This window comes from Nicotiana sylvestris, chromosome 2 (genome assembly GCF_000393655.2).
Source record: "Nicotiana sylvestris chromosome 2, ASM39365v2, whole genome shotgun sequence".
Classification (NCBI taxonomy): Eukaryota; Viridiplantae; Streptophyta; class Magnoliopsida; order Solanales; family Solanaceae; genus Nicotiana; species Nicotiana sylvestris.
In genome coordinates, this window is record NC_091058.1 from 133076751 (window position 1) to 133094216 (window position 17466).

A 17466-nucleotide genomic window follows, 5' to 3' on the forward strand; every position below is an offset into this window, starting at 1 on the left:
TGTCTAGGTTGTTCCAGGTTTGTAACCCCAATTTAATGCTTGTTTTGTTGTTCAAAAGCCTTCACCATCTATCTAATGCAAGTTTCCGTTTTCTATTATTTATGGTCATTTTGTTTAGTTCTCTTTTCTTTTTACAGTTCTTTCCCTGTTGACTCTAGTGACATGACATGCATGCGTAATTCTTAGCCTGGTCTTAAAAAAAGAGCCAGTTTAGTCATGAAGCAATGAAACAATTTTATAGATGATAGGGACATTTGAGGGAAATAAGTAAAGGCATTTTGAGATCATTTCAAGCCCGAATTGCGTGAAACTGGGGAAGATAGAACATAGAGAAACCCTATTGAAATGCATCCTGCCGCATCAAGTTGAAGCCAATGGCAAATTTGCCCCAAATTGACAGGGGTCGTTCATGGTAATGAGAGTGAGGGTGTTTTCCAGTGGTGCTTTTTAGTTAACAGATGTAGAAAGCGAATGCGTGGATATGGTTATCAAGTCTGGTACAATCAAAAGATGATACAAATATTTTCCTTGGTTTGTTTAATTGTGTAGTTTGCACTTGACATATTTTGGAGATTGGAATGACGAAGACATTTTGTTCTGCTATCTAAACACTTTATCCTTCGTTACCCCTTTGAGACTTATTTATTTTCTTTCATACCACTCTTTCGGAATCAGTAGCAAAGATCAGAAACGCAAGCATGAAAGATAAGTGAAGGAAAAAGAGAAAAGAAAAAGAATGAAAAAAGAGAAGAAAAAGAAGAAGAAAAGGAAAAAAAGAAAAAAGAAAAAGAAAAAAGAAAAAAAATAATAAAACAACAAAAAGAGAAAAGGAAGAAAGAAAAGAAAAGAAGAGGAAGAGGAAGAAAAAGAAAAGAAAAATCACAACAACAAAGTAATTTCTATGTCATGAACTACGTTCGACCTGATTCCTTTTAAGGATACGTAGGCAGCCTCACGGTTCAGTCTCATCAAAATAAAAATCCAAAAGTCCCCAAGCAAAGAAACTGGGGCAGAAGTGATGGTTGTGGTAGGAAATCTGATTTCGAAAGTTGTAATTTTGAACCCATTCAAATTGTTTTGAGCCTTTGATATCCTTTCTTCCTAACCCCATCCAAAGCCCACATTACAGTCCAAAGAAAGACCTTCCGACCAGTTTTCGAGAGATGCCAAGTCAAGCGAGTAGAGGTGAATCATATCAGGGGCAGCACTCTGGTCCAAACAGAGAAATAAAATGAGAGTCTTAGAGGTGAAAACCTTCACGGGCAACGTAAGGCAACGGGAGCTGAGAGAAATAAAAATGAGAGAGTCTTATTGGTGAAAACCCTCGCGGGCACCGTAAGGCGACAGTAAGTTGAGAGAAAAAACAAAATGAGAGAGGTTTGATGGTGAAAACCCTTCGGGCATTACAAGTCGAATAAGGACTGTGAATCGGATTGGATAATCAGAGCATTGAAGCCCAGTTTCACGGTTTAGGGGTATAACAGGAGTTGAACATTAGACTTGCTCAACAGAATAGGCCACAGGTGCATGTCATGGTCATTAGAGTTGGTATCCACATGTAATAGGTTTCTACTTTGTAATTTTCTTGTTAGGAATCATCTCTTTCCTTTGTCCTTTACTCTGTTCCTCTTGTCTTATTTACTTCCTCTTCCTGAGTCTGTTGGGTCAAAATAAGTGAGAAATGACTTCAAAATTTGCCACCGGCTGTCCAATTGCACAAAACGGGGTCTGGCTAACACATCGAAATGTCATAAGTCAGAAAAGAACAACAAGCGCATTGAGCTGGTAATAATCAACATGCTTTGGGATCCTTATGAAATACAAAGGTTTGGTACATATCAATTCATGGACAATGCAACAGATGGAGGGTGTTAGGTGAATAGATTAAGGGTATTTTTTGTGATAAGATTCACAAAAAGTGGTTAACCAGTGGCAAGCGAGGCCTTCCATGCAGAAATCAAAGTTATCATGGCAAGCGAGGGAGCAATAGACTTCAAAGCCAAGGCCAGTGGTTTAAGTCAAGAAAGAACAACATACACACTGAGTTGGTAACAATCAACATGCGTTGGGATCCATGTGAAATACAAGGTACAAAAAAGGTGGTAAGCCAGTGACAAGCAAGATCTTCCATGCAGAAATCAAAGCTATCATGGCAAGTGATGGAGCAATAGACCTCAAGACCAAGGCTAGTGATTTAAATCAGGAAAGAACAATGTGTACATTGAAGTTGGTAATAATCAATATACCGTGGGGATCATGTGAAACACAAAGGTTTGGTAGATGTCGGTTCATGAGCAATGCAACAGATAGAAGGTATTGGGTCTGAACGGATCAGAGGTATTTTCTGTGATAAGGGTGACAGAGAAAGTGGTCAGTCAATAAACAGGCAAGGTCTTTCAAGTTGAAACCAAAGTTATCATGGGAAGTGAAGGAGCAATCGCCTTCAAAGTCAATGCCACAAAGCAACCACCATATTTATAAACTCACAAGTTTTCTTTGTTTGAAACAGGGACAAATATTGTGTCCAAATCAAAGCTTGGAAGATTGAATTTTTTTCAAATGTCATGCCCAAATTTTGTCAGCACAAAGGCGGTTTGAGAAGGGGAAAGGAAAATTTGTTCGATCTGTAGGAACCCTCCATGAGGAAAAGCATGGTTCAGAGGCAAGGAATTTTGTTCGTCATGCAGAGATCCTCCAGAAAGAAAGCATGGCTCAGGTAAGTTCATTCTCGGCTCTTCTGGACCCTCCTGGATAATGGGATTTAGTTTTAAGTGTTCAGGACCCTCCTGGACAATGGGATTTAGTTCTAAGACCTTCATAGAAAATAAGATTTAGCGTAAGTTTTACCTTTAGGAAATATGATTTAGCTTTGAAGTTGTCACTCTTAAGGTGAGATTTAATTTGAAATTTTCAGGACCCTCCTGGAAAATGGGACTTAGTTTAAAATTCAAAACAATCATGAGTAGTAACATCTAGCATAAATGTACCCCAAAAGAATATAAGTTGGTTTCAAAATTCTTTTTCTGTAGATAGAATTCAGCTAGGAGTTGTCAGGACCCTCCTAGAAAATCGGACCTAGTTTAAAAAAAACGAAACAATCATAAATAGAAAAATCTAGCATAAATGTACCCCAAAGGAATATAAGTTGGTTTCAAAGATTGCATGTTTAAGATAGGATTCAATTAGGAGTTTTCAGGACCCTCCTGAATAATGGGACCTAGCTTTAAGATTTCCATTAGATAACAAGATTTAGCATAAGTTCTGTTGTAGGGTAATATAGTTTAGCCGTAAAATTGTCACTCTTAAGATAAGACTTGATTTTTGATTGTCAGGACCCTCCTGGATAATGGGACGTAGTTTAAAACTGGCTTGGATAACAAGATTTAGCATAAGACATACCTTCAATAGATATAATTCAGCTTTAAAATTATCATTTAATTAAGAGTTGTCAGGACCCTCCTGGATAATGGGACGTAGTTTAAAACTGGTTTGGATAACAAGATTTAGCATAAGACATACCTTCAGTAGATATAATTCAGCTTTAAAATTATCATTTAATTAAGAGTTGTCAGGACCCTCCTGGATAATGGGGAATAGTTTAAGACCGACCCTTTTAGATAACAAGATCTAGCATAAGTAACACCTTTAGAAGATACAACTTAGATTTAAAATTGTCGTTTATTTAAGAGTTGTTAGGACTCTCCTGGATAATGGGGAGTAGTTTAAGACCCTCTTAGATAACAAGATTTAGCGTAAGTCATACCTTTAAAAGATATAGCTTAGATTTAAAATTGTCGTTTAGTTAAGAGTTGTCCGGACCCCTGGATAATGGGACATAGCTTTCAAATTCTTAGTAATATTTGGTAATATGATTCAGTTTAACACTCACATATGCGCCCAGCTACCAAATTGGGGCAGAAAATTTTCTTTGTTTTGTCTATTTTTGTTGAAATCAGGGACCCGCTTGGAGAACAGGGAGAAGCAAGTCAATTTTCAGCAATCAGGCGCCCACCTGGAGAACAAGGAAATACAATTCAAGTTTCAGCAATCAGGCGCCCACCTGGAGAGCAAGGGAATACAATTCAAGTTTTGGCAATCAGGCGCTCACCTGGAGAGCAAGGGAATACAATTCAAGTTTTGGCAATCAGACGTCCACCTGGAGAACAAGGAGTAACAGTTCAAGTTAGCAGTCAGGAGCCCGCCTGGAGAGCAGGGAATACATTCAAGTTTAGCAGTCAGGAGCCCGCCTGGAGAACAAGGGAGTACAATTCAAGTTTTAGTTTTCAAGTTCTTATTGATATTTGGTAATGTGATTCGTTTTACACTTACATATGTTCCAGATACCCAAACTGGGGCAGAAAAATTTCCTTTGTTTTCGTCTATTTCGGTTGAATTCAGGAGCTCGCCTGAAGAGCAGGGAATACATTTCAAGTTAGCAGTCAGGAGCCCGCCTGGAGAGCAAGGAATACATTTCAAGTCGAGCAATCAGGTACCCGCTTGGAGAACAGGGAGAAGCAGTTCAAGTTTAGCAGTCAGGAGCCCGCCTGGAGAGCAGGGAATACATTTCAGTCTTTACATTTTTCAAGTTTTGAAGTTGGGAGCCCGCCCATATAACAGAGGAATACATTGAAGTTTGAAGTCAGTAAAGCGGAGGGTTACAACAAAAATCCCCAGCAGAAATCAGAAGGAAGACCACAAGTCGAGCCAAAAGTAAAGAAACAGCGGAGGAAGCACAATGCAACAAGGCAACATCAGTCACAAGATCAAGTTTGGAAATAAATCTTTGTAAAGCATAGATTATAGCTTAGTCTAGCTTCTTCTTTTTTTGTCATGGTGTAATAAGGAGGTCAGTAGGCAGTATCAGCAGCAGCAACATCAGTAACAGTAAAACAGCAGCTTCATGGTAGTCCCAGCTACCGAAACTTTCTGAACTACATGTGACCTGATTCCTTTATAGCCAAGGATATGTAGGCAGCTCAGATACCAGGGCTCGGTCACATTCTCTTTCCTCTTAGCTTTTTTGTCTCCTCAATAAAAGGGTCAGGTCAAAAAACATGTATAGTCATTCTTTGTCTGAAAATACTTCGTATTTTCAGTCAAAGAGGGGCAGCTGTAGACATGTGATTTTTGACCTTACCCAAGATTTTTATATTTTAGCATGTAAATATTTAATGTAGGCCTAATATAGCTATTTCAACTATTTTTGACTTCTTTACTTTATTTTCGTCATAAAAATGAAAGATTACAAAAAATATTTTAGCTTACGTATCTTTCATAAATTTAAATAAAAATATACAAAAATAGTACCTTATTTTTTATCTTTACATAATCTTGAAAATAAAAAAATATGTTGCATTCGCATCTAGGATTTAATTTTTGCATTTTTAAATCAATTAGTAATTTATCTGCTTTACAAAATTGAAAAAATCACAAAAAAAATGTATTTTGCATTTTTATTGTTTAATTTCGAATTTTTGTAATTTTATTTTAATTTGGTATTTAATTAGGTGTGGTAATTATTATTCAGAGATAATTAAGTTAATTGGGTAGAATAATTTGGTTTAGGGGTTGTTCAATAAGGGTAATGTTTACCTAACTTTAGGAAGCTTCTACAATGGTAAGGTCTAGGAAATGCACTACCAAATTAAATAAAAGCACTAAGCTAGTGTAGATAATTGAAAAATGGGAATGGGTAATGGAAATGGCACTAACTTAATGCCCATTTAAGGGCTGAAAATCATGGTCAGAGGGAGAGAACATTCAAAGAGGGTAGAAGGCTAGGAAATTCGGAGAGGAAAAAAAAGAAAGGGGCGGAGAGAGTGGTATACACTCGATATACACTCTGGATACACTGTATATATAGGGGCAGAGAGCTAAGAAAACTTGGAAGAGATTCTAAGAGAGATATAGGAAGAGAGATACACAGAAATAGATACAAAAAAAAAATCAAAAACGATTGCAGAATTTCAGAAAAATACACTGTTTCATTGAGTCATTTGGTATTTTCTGAAGTTTTCTTCTAGTATGGAAGCAATTCCTGGTTAGCTGATAATAAAAAGGGTTTAAGTCGAGTCGGGTTTGAGGTCTGCTGATTCACTAAGATTGAATTTAGGGTCTGACTATCGTATCACATCCCTTGGTTTCAAAATTAGTGTGCTGGTTCATTTTCTGGTGTTGAATACTACTGTTGTTGTTGGTTACTGCTGATACCTCATTTTTATGCTTCCTTCTTTCATTTCCAGGTGCACACTTGAACTCAAATTGATGTAGCTTTGAGATGAACATGAAATGAAAGTACTCAGACATTTGTTTACTGGATGATGCATGTTTGGACGACTATACATCTGTAGTTAAGTAGATATTAATGATATGTAACTGTGTAGTGTAGTCTAATTGGATTTATATTCACATGAAACTCAGACTGCGTAATTTGTACCTAATTGAACTATTTGGGACTGTTAATTTGTGGTTATCCAGTTGTAGCCTTAGTATAGCTTAGAACTTGCTTTAGTTTAACGGTTTTGTTTTAAAAAATAAAAAAAAAATCAGAAATAGTTTGGGTGTTGCAATTGATTTTGAGATCAGCGTATGATATCCACATTAATTTTAATTTCAAGCTGAAGAGACGTCTCAAACAACTTTGTATTGCAGTAGCTAAGATCAGTAGATTAGTTACTCATATCAACATCTGCGTTTCATTAAGTAGTTTAGTTTAGCTGTATGATGATTAGATGTGAATAAAGTGTGAAGTTAGGCTATTAACCTGTTCGTGTTAGTGTAAGTAAAATCTCGTAATTAAGTTGCTTAGCCTGCTCATCTGAGGTTTATATTCATGACTATTTTTGTTAAAATTCAATTCACGTTTCCCAGTTTGTTTTGCCTTTAGTAATATCCAGAAGTTCACTAGTAGGTAAATAGATAAGAAAAATCTGAATTTTAGAATATAAATCCAATCCAGTCGGTTTAGACGTCTAGCTGTTTTGAATTTTATTGAGATGAGCATATGAGTATGTCAAGTGTTGATTTGAATAAATGTGAAATAGCTCCATCATTTGCAAGTTAATAAGCCTGAATGTCAAGGGTGGGCCTGAATGAAGTCTGTCCGAAGCCCAACTTGAGTTTTGACTGTGTCTTATTCTTACTGGGTTGAGCTTGAAGCCCAAGGGAATTACTGAAATTTTGAATAAAAGTCAAGGACGTAAGTATATTAGTTCTTGAACAATACTAATTAATTAGGGCTTTTTCTGTTATTATTAGAGACAAACTAAGTAGAAAATTGTAGTTTGCTTTAGGTTGGCCTTTAAATAATAAATAAGGCGAGCCCTGCTAAACAAAATTGCATAAATTGCGGGGTCCTCTTAAATGTCTATAATAAAATACTTAGAATTCGAGATGGGCCGTTTAGCGAATTTCACAGCCCTCCCCAAAGATAATAACGCATTAGTTACTTTAGGTGCGCTTTTAATAATTTACCTTCTTAAACTCGGGTGTGCATTTCATGTGACCCAAATCAAATCCCAAAAACGTTGAATAAAATGTGTTCATTATTGTGGGTGCATTTCATGTGAAGCAATCCAAAGACACGTTTTAAACGACGTTCAATTTTCTCTAAAAATAATTGAATAAAAGCGGTTGAAAGCTAAAATTGGCACATAGGTTCAACATGTATTAAAATCAGATAAATAAGCTGAATATGACAGTGGAGCGACCGTGCTAGAACCACGGAATCCGGGAATGCCTAACACCTTCTCCCGGGTTAACAGAATTCCTTACTCGAATTTCTGGTTCGCGGACTGTTAAATAGAGTCATATTTTCCTCGATTCGGGATTCAATCGGTGACTTGGGATACCATAAATCTCCCAAGTGGCGACTCTGAATTTCTTAAAATAAATCTCGTTTCGATTGTCCTTTAATTAGAAAAACTCCCTTTACATATACCCTTTTCCGGGGTGTAGGTGAAAAAGGAGGTGTGACAGTATGTGCCCGCTGAATAATATGGGCAACCCCTACCTTAAGGGAGTTGCGAAGTATTATTATGTTGTACGGGGTGATCCTTTAGGCTAAAAACCTTAGTTACCCCTTTCTTTATGTACTTGTTATTTACACTTAGTTATTTAACATAGATTGATGTAGTTGTATCCTTGTAGTCATTAAGATTTGTACTACCAATTCTCATGTGTTTTAATAAGACTCTTCCAATTCTAAATTTCGCTTTTATTTGATCACCTAGCCTAATTACATAATCCACATAGTCTAAAGTTCGGGTAGGACCCACAGTTGTGGACCTCGAAGAGTGCCTAACACCTTCTCTTTGAGGTAATTTGAGCTCTTACCTGATCTTTGGTGGCGTTGACTAGCCAAATAGAGTTATTTGCAAATAAGTGTCCTAACGCACCTTAAAATTGTTAGGTAGAGACTATTCTCTTTTTATACCCATTTAAAAGAGTTGGCATACATCAAAATCCGCTTTCAAGAGAAAACAGGGCGCGACAGTCGTTGGCCTCAATCCTTTTTTCGCCTCAATCCACTTGTTTTGTTAACGCTTCGAGCATCTTCATTACCTCAAAAGTTTCTCCGGGCTCGGTTTCACCCAGTCTCACGGTGACTTGTTCATCTCTCTAATTATTTTCCCGAGATTGTTCGGGCTCGACCCTATTAGGGGCGTGGCGTTGGTTCTGCAGCTGTGTTATTGCCGCTTGTTGAGCTTGTAACATTTCAAAAATAAATTGTAGGCTCACCCCATCATCTTCACCTTCACCTTCTGGCACTTCTCGAGCCGTTGGCCGGGGTCCCTCGCAAACACTATTCTCGGGATCAGTTGACAAATTGATATTGATGGCCACTTGCGAGTTAGCATCGACCGGGTCGGTGACTGGGATACCATTGGGATCGGTAGGAAGCACATTATTACTGGGCACCACATTGTTATTTTCACCCTGATGGCCCGACTCCGCGTCAACGTTTAAGTGAGCAAACTGAGAGTTTGACATTTTTAAGTTGACCTGAAATTTATGATTTCAAAGAACAAGTGTAAAATAGGGTGTGTTATGGAGATTCGTATCAAATCACCATTATTATCCTTATCCCCACGGTGGGCACCAAACTGCTTACCCCAAATATGTGTAACAAACAATTTTTTTATATGTGGTTTAAAGGATACGTGGTTTAATTTAATATGAATAGTAAAGAACAATAGATAGATGAATTAAAGGCAAAATAAACGATCAAACCAATCATGATTTGGTGACCAATCCTGGTCTAAGACTTGAACAGTGGCGCTCATCCTCGATCGCGAGTTCGATTGCGCATGTGGAAAAGAAACAAGTGAGTAATGACTTGAACCGTCGCAAGAAGATAAAAATAAATTTTTATTGCCTTGACATACGTGTTACAAGTCCAAAATTGACTAAGGACAGAAGCAAGCTACAAGAAATTTAGCAACCTCTTTCAATGTGTTAGGCTAAAGAAAAACTTCCCCTTTATATAGTAGGAGAATTTCAGTCGTAATACAAGTCTAAAAAAGGTAAAAATCTTGTTATCCTAGTAATTGTTGATCCATGATTGATATTGAACGAGATTTGTGCCGTAAAATCCGGTTGAGAGCGAATATTATGGCCCCCTATCCGTCATGCATAACCGTTCACCGTGTCTCCCGAGGTCCAGAAACCATATATACTTGATCCGGGGTATATTGCTTTGTCGTGTCCGATATCAGATACATCATTCGTTCTTCCTGGGTCTCAGTATGAGGAGTTCCCAGCCTCAATTATAATCATATCGAGTCGTGCCTCTCGTTCATTCTCTCCTCAGGAAATCGGGGAAACTGCTACCTCGATTTTACCCGTACACAAATCCTTGTACAAATTAATTCTTCCTTTTGTAAGAGTCAAACAAACTGAATGACTTGATAAACTTGTACATCAATGTTCCAACGTATATCAAAGTAAGCTTATTTAGGAAGTGTCCATTGACAGCAAGGAACTGATCGAAAATATGAGCAGCACATAATCAACATGGATAAGTTCTCTAGAATATTAAGAAAGGAGACAAATCAAGATTACGTACCTTTCTTTTCGATTAAGCAAGTTCTGATAAATGCCGTCTGTGCAGCTTCAGAGCTTACCCGCAGACAGTGAACTGAGTTAAGTATGACACCCTTCAATAAGGATCCTATTATCAAACGTCATTTTGCTGAAAATATTTTCTAGAAATAATATCCACATATATAATAAATTTACAAGCTTTAATTAGATCCTCTCTAGCGCCATATAAGCATACAATCAAATTGTGATAATAGTTCAATACAGTTCATGCAAGGCGTGCACGCTGATGGGGGCAAATGTGAAAGTCGCGAATGAGACAAGCATATATCGAGTCAAATTTACCAGAAGAAAACGTGAAAATCGTGTAACTTTGCCAAAATATGGGATAAAGTAATAACAGACTCCGGAACACCAGTTACGTACATGTCGCCTAGCTCCCAACTTTTCTCTACATTCTTTGTATATTTTTGCTTCAATTACTATCACATTTCAGCCGTGCCTAGGTGCCTTCATTCTCTTGTTATTTAAAGTCAAATATTTGCTACTTTTTAAAAAAAAAAATCTTTTCACTAGAATTTTGGGTAAAAGAATAATGATGGAGAGATTCAGGTCTCTAGCATTCTTGATTATACTCTTGCTCTTTGTTCAGTCAGTCAAATCAGAATTTCCTCTGGCACCAGCATTATATGTTTTTGGGGATTCATTATTTGACAGTGGCAATAATAATCTTTTGCCAACTTTTGCTAAGGCTGATTTCAAGCCTTATGGTATAAATTTCAATGGAGGAGCTACTGGAAGGTTTACAAATGGGAAAACTGTTGCTGATTTTATTGCTGAATTTCTTGGATTGCCCTTCTCTCCACCTTACTTGAGTTTACGAGGATCAGTAAAACTCACAGGGTTAAATTATGCATCTGGGTCGTGTGGTATTTTACCTGAAACAGGAAATATCATCGTAAGAGATGCACAACTTCTTCTTCTTTTTTTGTTTTTTTTGTGTTCATCTGCTTTTGTTGAACTTCACTTTTGGAAGGAAATGAATTAGTAGCTGTTTTAATCCAAATAGTTTAGCTTTTAGGTATAGTATGAAATAGTTTTTATGATAAGAGACTTTCATGAATAGGGATTTTCTGCCGGCACTGTTCTCTTTCTAGTGCACTTCACTTCGTGCTAGAAATTTGATTTTACAGTGAAGATCGAGAAGGCATAGATGGGTGGTAAGGGAACAAGAACGAGAGGGGTCGTAGCCCCACTGTCACTCTTCCCCGTGCCTATTTATTCACCCAACCCCGAAGAAATGTAGAACTAACTCTTTTTTTTAATAAATAGATAAAGCCATGATCATCCAAAAGAGATGCACAACTTCTTCTTCTTCTTTTTTGTTGTTTTTTGTGTTCATCTGTTTTTGTTGAACTTCACCTTTGGAAGGAAATGAATTAGTAGCTGTTTTAATCCAAATAGTTTATCTTTTATGTATAGTATGAAATAGTTTTTATAACAAGAGACTTTCATGAATAGGGATTTTCTGCCGACACTGTTCTCTTTCTAGTGCACTTCACTTCGTGCTAGAAATTTGATTTTACTATGAAGAGAAGGCAGAGATGGGTGGTCAGGGAACAAGAACGAGAGAGTGGTCGTAGCCCCATTCTCACTCTTCCCCATGCCTATTTATTCACCCAACCCCGAAGAAATGTAGAACTAACTCTTTTTTTTTTAATAAATAGATAAAACCATGATCATCTAAAAGATAAATCATAAATACCTATAGATGCAAAACTACACGGTCTAAAGGGATTCAATTGAATCTCTTTCGACGAAAAATTATACTCTGCAAGTAGAAAAATATTTTTTTTTTTGTATAAATACAAATGGTTGAATACCCTCGGGAGTTGGCATAACAAGTTTTTACTGTAGTGGTGAAGGTAGTTTAAAATTTTCATTGATTAAGTCTTGTGGTTCAAATCCTAGTTGTGGCTTTTTTCCAATATTCCCCTTGTTAGAATTTTGTCACTGAAATAGCTATATAGTGGAACTAGTTATCTTGAAAGCATGCAACTTGTTAAAACATATTAAATTATACTTATATTATAAATTTATTTATACTTGTCATGTATCTAAGTTAAATCCTATAAGTTCCTAACCCAAATAGTCTAACTTGTTTCTTTTCCTGATTTTTGGCAGGGGAAGTGCCTGCATTTATCTGAGCAGGTTGATTTATTCCAACGAACGGTGGAGCAAGAATTGCCTAAGCAATATGATGATCCTGAGGAGCTTTCTAGTTATTTGTCAAGGTCCATTTTTCTCGTCTCCACAGGCAGCAATGACTACGTAAACAACTACCTACAGCAAAACTTCTATGACAAAAGCAAACACTACAGTCCTGAATCCTTTGCCAAACTTCTCATTGATGCACTTTCTCAACAATTTCAGGCAAGCCCTAGCTCCTTGGTAAAAGTATAAATAAATTTTTACACGATCAGTGTAATTTAACCTAGTTTAACAAATTACCACATGTTAAAATCGGTTAAATTAGTATTTGTTCTCGGTCATTCATTTCACTTACTATGAAGAATTAAAGTGACGTAAAAATGCTTTTATACTTTCGGTGTAGTTAAACTTGATATATAATTGAAACAAACTCGTTTAAATATTAGTTACTTATACTGAGCATGAATATTGTGGATTGTGCAGAGGTTATATCGACTAGGATCTAGAAAGGTAATAATGTTCGAGATAGGGCCAATTGGTTGTATTCCATCACTTACAAAGCAGCTAAAACACAATGGACTTTGCGCTGAAGAATATAACAATCTTGCAGTAATCTTCAACCACCTGCTCAGTGACATGCTCAAGAATCTCACTTCCACTCTCAAAGGCTCCGCATTTATTCTTGGTCATGCTCACTGGCTTGGCTACGACGCTGTCACCAATCCTTCTACTTATGGTAATACAGTCAAATCTCTTTATAATATTCTTATTTATTTTGATATTTTTTTGTTGCTATATATAGTAAAGTGTTGTTATGGAAAATATATATTATAACATAACGTGAAAAATTCGTTCCAAAGAAAACTTGGCCATTATGAAATGTTGTTATAGCTAAAGTGATAGATTAATTTTATGGATGATTATGCATCGAATAACCACGGTCCTATTATGGAAAATCATGAAACTAATTTTCGTAGCTAACAAGTACATTTATGTAATCTTATATTTCACATCAAAATAAAAATCACAAGAAATTCATTAATCTAGCGTCGGAAATTACAAATAATTAAGCTGCCACATTAGATAAGACTGTCAAATAAGCACCACTACGTCACACATCAAATTCATATCCACATCACAACACATATATATTGTCATCATTTTTCCATTTCTCTCAACTATTTACCTCCATTTAATACATAGTTTCCCGTTTTTAAAGTTGAAGTTTATTAGCAGACATACGATACTAGAAGTTACTAGTTTAATTTTATCTTATGTGGCAGCTTAGTTGTAATTTCCGGTGCCGGGTTGACTAATTTCTTTTTTTTTTGTGGATGATTTTTGTTTTATGCGAAGTATAGGATACTTAATTAGCTTGCTGTACTGTTTTTTTTTGGTTCCAAAAATTAATTTTATGACTTTATTGCAGTTTGATGAGGAGCATCTGTGAAATCAACTGATCCTAGCGAGAAATTTATGTGTATTTTCGTCAAACATGATTAATTGCTTGGAAGAAAATTGAAATATTTTCTCTTTTGTAGGTTTAATGGATCCAATTGGTCCCTGTTGCGTCACTTGGGCAAATGGGACATCAGCTTGCATACCTGAACTTGTGCCCTGCCGCAATGCAGATAAACACTACTTCTGGGATGGTTATCATCTTACTGAAACCGTGTATAGGGTTATCGCCACAAAATGTTTCAATGCGACTGATGTTTGTATTCCCAAGAATATTAAGGAGCTTGTGGAAGATTGACAAATTAAAGACTTTGTTCTTTAAGGAAAAGAATTTAAGCTCCAGTTATACATGTACAACTACGTGCATGCAGATAATGTAAAATGGACTTGAGAGAAGTTAGAAAATTGAAAAGCGGACCAGTAGAAGTTTGATATGAAGGATGGTTTAGTTACTTAGTGTTTTCATTTATCAAAACTCCGTTAATAATGAGAGCTCTATTGATATATATAAAGAGTACAAATATATGATGAGTAGTACTCGAACAGTTATATCAAGTTGCTAGAATTTGAAGTTTATGGGTTTGAAATTCTAGTCCTTTCAAGTTACTGAGTTTTAAATTGGTAATTTATACATATTAAATCATTTTTAAAACAAATGTTGAGCTTAGATCACACCCCCTAGGAGTGTGACTCTTCCCGGACCATGCATGAATGCGGAATGCTTCATGCATCGGGCTGCTTTTTAGAAGGGGAACCTTGGAGCAACGTTAAAGTTGTATATGGGCAAACTCTAGGTCACGGGTTCGAACCGTAGAAGCAGCAACTAATGCTTGCATTAGGGTAGGTTGTCTACATCACACCTCTTGAGGTGCGGGCCTTCCCCGAACAATGCATGGATGAGGAATACTTTATGCACGAGACTGTCATTTAAATATAGAGCTTAGATCAAAGTTATTGGATTTAGCCGAACACGTATCTTCGGGGCAAAATCTGCCCCTTAAACGGCTCTTTGGATTTAAATGGTATTTTGCATATTTACTAATTGAGGAGTAAAGCTATTTTTATCAAAAGATTTCTCATTTTCAGAAATTAGTTCCGCAAAGAGACTTGAGATAACGAATAGTTCAAACAAAAAAGAAAGAATCAACAGGTAAATTAATTTTGATTTGTTAACATAAAAATTCAACTGAATAACTTGCTCTAACCAACTAATATGCAATGATATATAATATAAAAGTTATTTATACTGTTATTGTATACTTCCTAAGTTTTTAGTTTTTCTTTTTAGTATGTTTTAGGAAGCATGTAATATTTCAATATTTTTAATTCGACTATTTTAATTTTTACCCCTTAATAACATTGACATTTAAGTGGAGATTAAAAATTCAAAAAAAAAAAAAACAAATGACCAAAAATTGGTGAGCAAAAGGCTTTCTGCGAACGGCTCGGTTCTCTCTGGGCGCATGCTAACTAACGTGCGTCGCCATGGGGTAGAGGGCTCGCGTACCATCCCAGAAGGAACTCATGGCACATGCTTCAACCTCGCAATCACAACGAGGTCAGAGAGCTCAGTCTGCTACAATTGGGGAACAAGCAATTGGTGCCCTAATTGAACTGAAATTGAATGAAACAGTACCAGCAAAGGCAGTTGTCGAGAAAACTCAGAAATTGCAGGTCCAAAAACAATGGGAAGAAGTAATTCAATCACCGAGTAATGTAGAGAATAATGAGAAAGGAAGCTCTAGTAAGAAATCGTGGGCTGATCAGGTATAGGTGAAGAGGAAGAAGCAGGGAAGAAGGCATCAATTTAGGATAGCTTTGATATTTCAAAATTTTCAAATGCAGGCTTCAAATTAGAGTAGATTTCTCCTACTTTGCATGGAGATACACCTATTATTGAAATTGAGTCGGAGGATATCGAATCGGAAATTGAGTATTGGCAGAATTCTATAGTTTGCTATGTGTTGGATGCCCATCCCCCATTTTCTGTTATTAATGGATACATACAGAGAATTTGGTCAAAGCGTGGACTGAATAAAATAGTTATGCTTAAAAATGGGATCATATTGGTTAGGATTGATAGTGAAATGGGGAAAATGATGTTATACAAGGGGCTATATACCACTTTGATAACAAAACATATATAGTTAAAGCTTCGAATCCAGAAATGGAGTTTACTAGAGAAGAATTACTCATTGTTCCCATATGGATCAAGTTCCCTAGGCTTGATTTCAAATAGTGGAATGATTGAGTAAGATTGGTAGTTTGGTGGGGAAGCATCTAACAGTGGATCACAATACAGAAAAGAAGGTTGGATTGAACTTTGCTCGATTGCTCGTTGAAGTTAACATGAATGCTGACCTGCCAAATGAAGTATTCTTCAGGAATGAGAAAGGCATCGTAATTGAATAGAGGGTTGTATACGACTGAAAACTTAAGTTGTGCAAATTTTGTAAGAAGTATGGTCACTCAGAGGAGGCACATAGGAAGAAGAATCCCTCGGCAAAAAAAGAGGAGGAACAGCCAACAGCAGTACTTCAACAGAAGAACAATGACGGAAAGAATAAAAAGTTCAAGAGAAACAACCACAGGCTAACCAGGAGTCCAAGGTGACTGAAGGGAGCTCTACTAGCTGGATTACACCCTTGAGGATTGGTAGGAGTCATCCAAAGCAAGGCCAAATTATAATGAAGGCTAATTCTTTCCGGGTACTAAATAATCCTGGATTAACTATGCAAGGAAGCGAGACTGAAGGCAATCTAAGAGGCCAAATCATTCCACATACTAGGATTGGTTAATTGCCTAGTTTGGAATGTTTGGGGTCTTAATGCCCCTAATAAGCAGAGTGAAATCCAATGTCTCTGAAGTGAACAAAGAGTAGGACTGATTGGCTTGTTAGAAACAAAAATAAAAAAGGAGAAAATCAAGCAAATAGCAGATAGATTGTTTAGTGGTTGGAACTACATTACCAACCTAAATGTACACTATAATTGGAGGATATGTGTAGTATGGAGATCTGACTATTTCAGTGTTAAATCAGTTAGTACTACCCCACAAATGATAGCTTGTGAGTTTCAGTACATCCCTCAACAACATATGTTTTGGGTGGCCTTTATATATGTTTTTAATACAATGCAAGAGAGGAAGGAACTATGGGATCTGAGTAATCTCCTGAGCAATAGTACCATGCCTTGGATGGCTGTGGGAGATTTCAATTCTGTCCTTAATATGAAAGATATAATTGGGGGAAAACCAGTGAGTTTGGCAGAGGTAGCGGAGTTTAGTAACTGTATTGAAGCATGTGGACTACTTGAGCTACCACATCAAGTTTAGTAACTGACATAGTTGCTTAAATATTTGTGGATTATTATACTAACTTGCTAGGGAAGGAGGCAAGGACTAGATCAAAGGAATTTAGTGGATTTATAAGGAAAGGACCTGTCCTCTCAGTCGAGGAACATGCTGAGATTCTGAAACCTTTTTACTGAGAAGGATGTCAAAGCTGCTATATTCCATATAGATAAAAACAAGAGTCCAGGGCCAGATGGATATGCAAGTGGATTCTTTCAGTCAGCATGGCAAATAATAGGGAAAGAGGTAACTGCAGCAGTGCTGGAATTTTGTCACAATGGACAGTTGCTAAAGCAGATAAATGCAACCTGCATAGCACTAATTCCTAAAATCAGTGCACCTTGTTGGGATAAAATAAATAATCCCCCAGTAATAATATCCACAGCAAATAATAATAACACAAGA

General features: G+C 36.7%; 2 protein-coding genes across 2 annotated transcripts; both read left to right on the plus strand.

Annotated features, from left to right (window-relative positions):
- Nucleotides 1-10639: 10639 nt before the first annotated feature.
- Nucleotides 10640-12504, plus strand: LOC138885614 (GDSL esterase/lipase 7-like). The gene is made up of 2 exons (XM_070166578.1): nt 10640-10999; nt 12226-12504. Exons 1-2 carry the CDS (start codon nt 10640-10642, stop codon nt 12502-12504), a joined length of 639 nt encoding a protein of 212 aa, XP_070022679.1.
- A 249-nt stretch (nt 12505-12753) lies between these two features.
- LOC104230369 (GDSL esterase/lipase 7-like) lies at nt 12754-14162 on the plus strand. Its single transcript, XM_009783153.2, has 2 exons — nt 12754-12988; nt 13794-14162. The coding sequence occupies exons 1-2, from the start codon at nt 12769-12771 to the stop codon at nt 14006-14008; spliced, it is 435 nt and encodes a 144-aa protein (XP_009781455.2). The 5' UTR covers nt 12754-12768; the 3' UTR covers nt 14009-14162.
- The last annotated feature ends 3304 nt before the right edge of the window (nt 14163-17466 follow it).

Coding starts and splice junctions, on each gene's coding strand:
- LOC104230369 (XM_009783153.2), top strand. CDS start 12,769: ATGTTCGAGATAGGGCCAATTGGTTGTATTCCATCACTTACAAAGCAG. Junction 12,989..13,793: donor CACCAATCCTTCTACTTATG/GTAATACAGTCA, acceptor TCTCTTTTGTAG/GTTTAATGGATCCAATTGGT.
- LOC138885614 (XM_070166578.1), top strand. CDS start 10,640: ATGGAGAGATTCAGGTCTCTAGCATTCTTGATTATACTCTTGCTCTTT. Junction 11,000..12,225: donor CTGAAACAGGAAATATCATC/GTAAGAGATGCA, acceptor GATTTTTGGCAG/GGGAAGTGCCTGCATTTATC.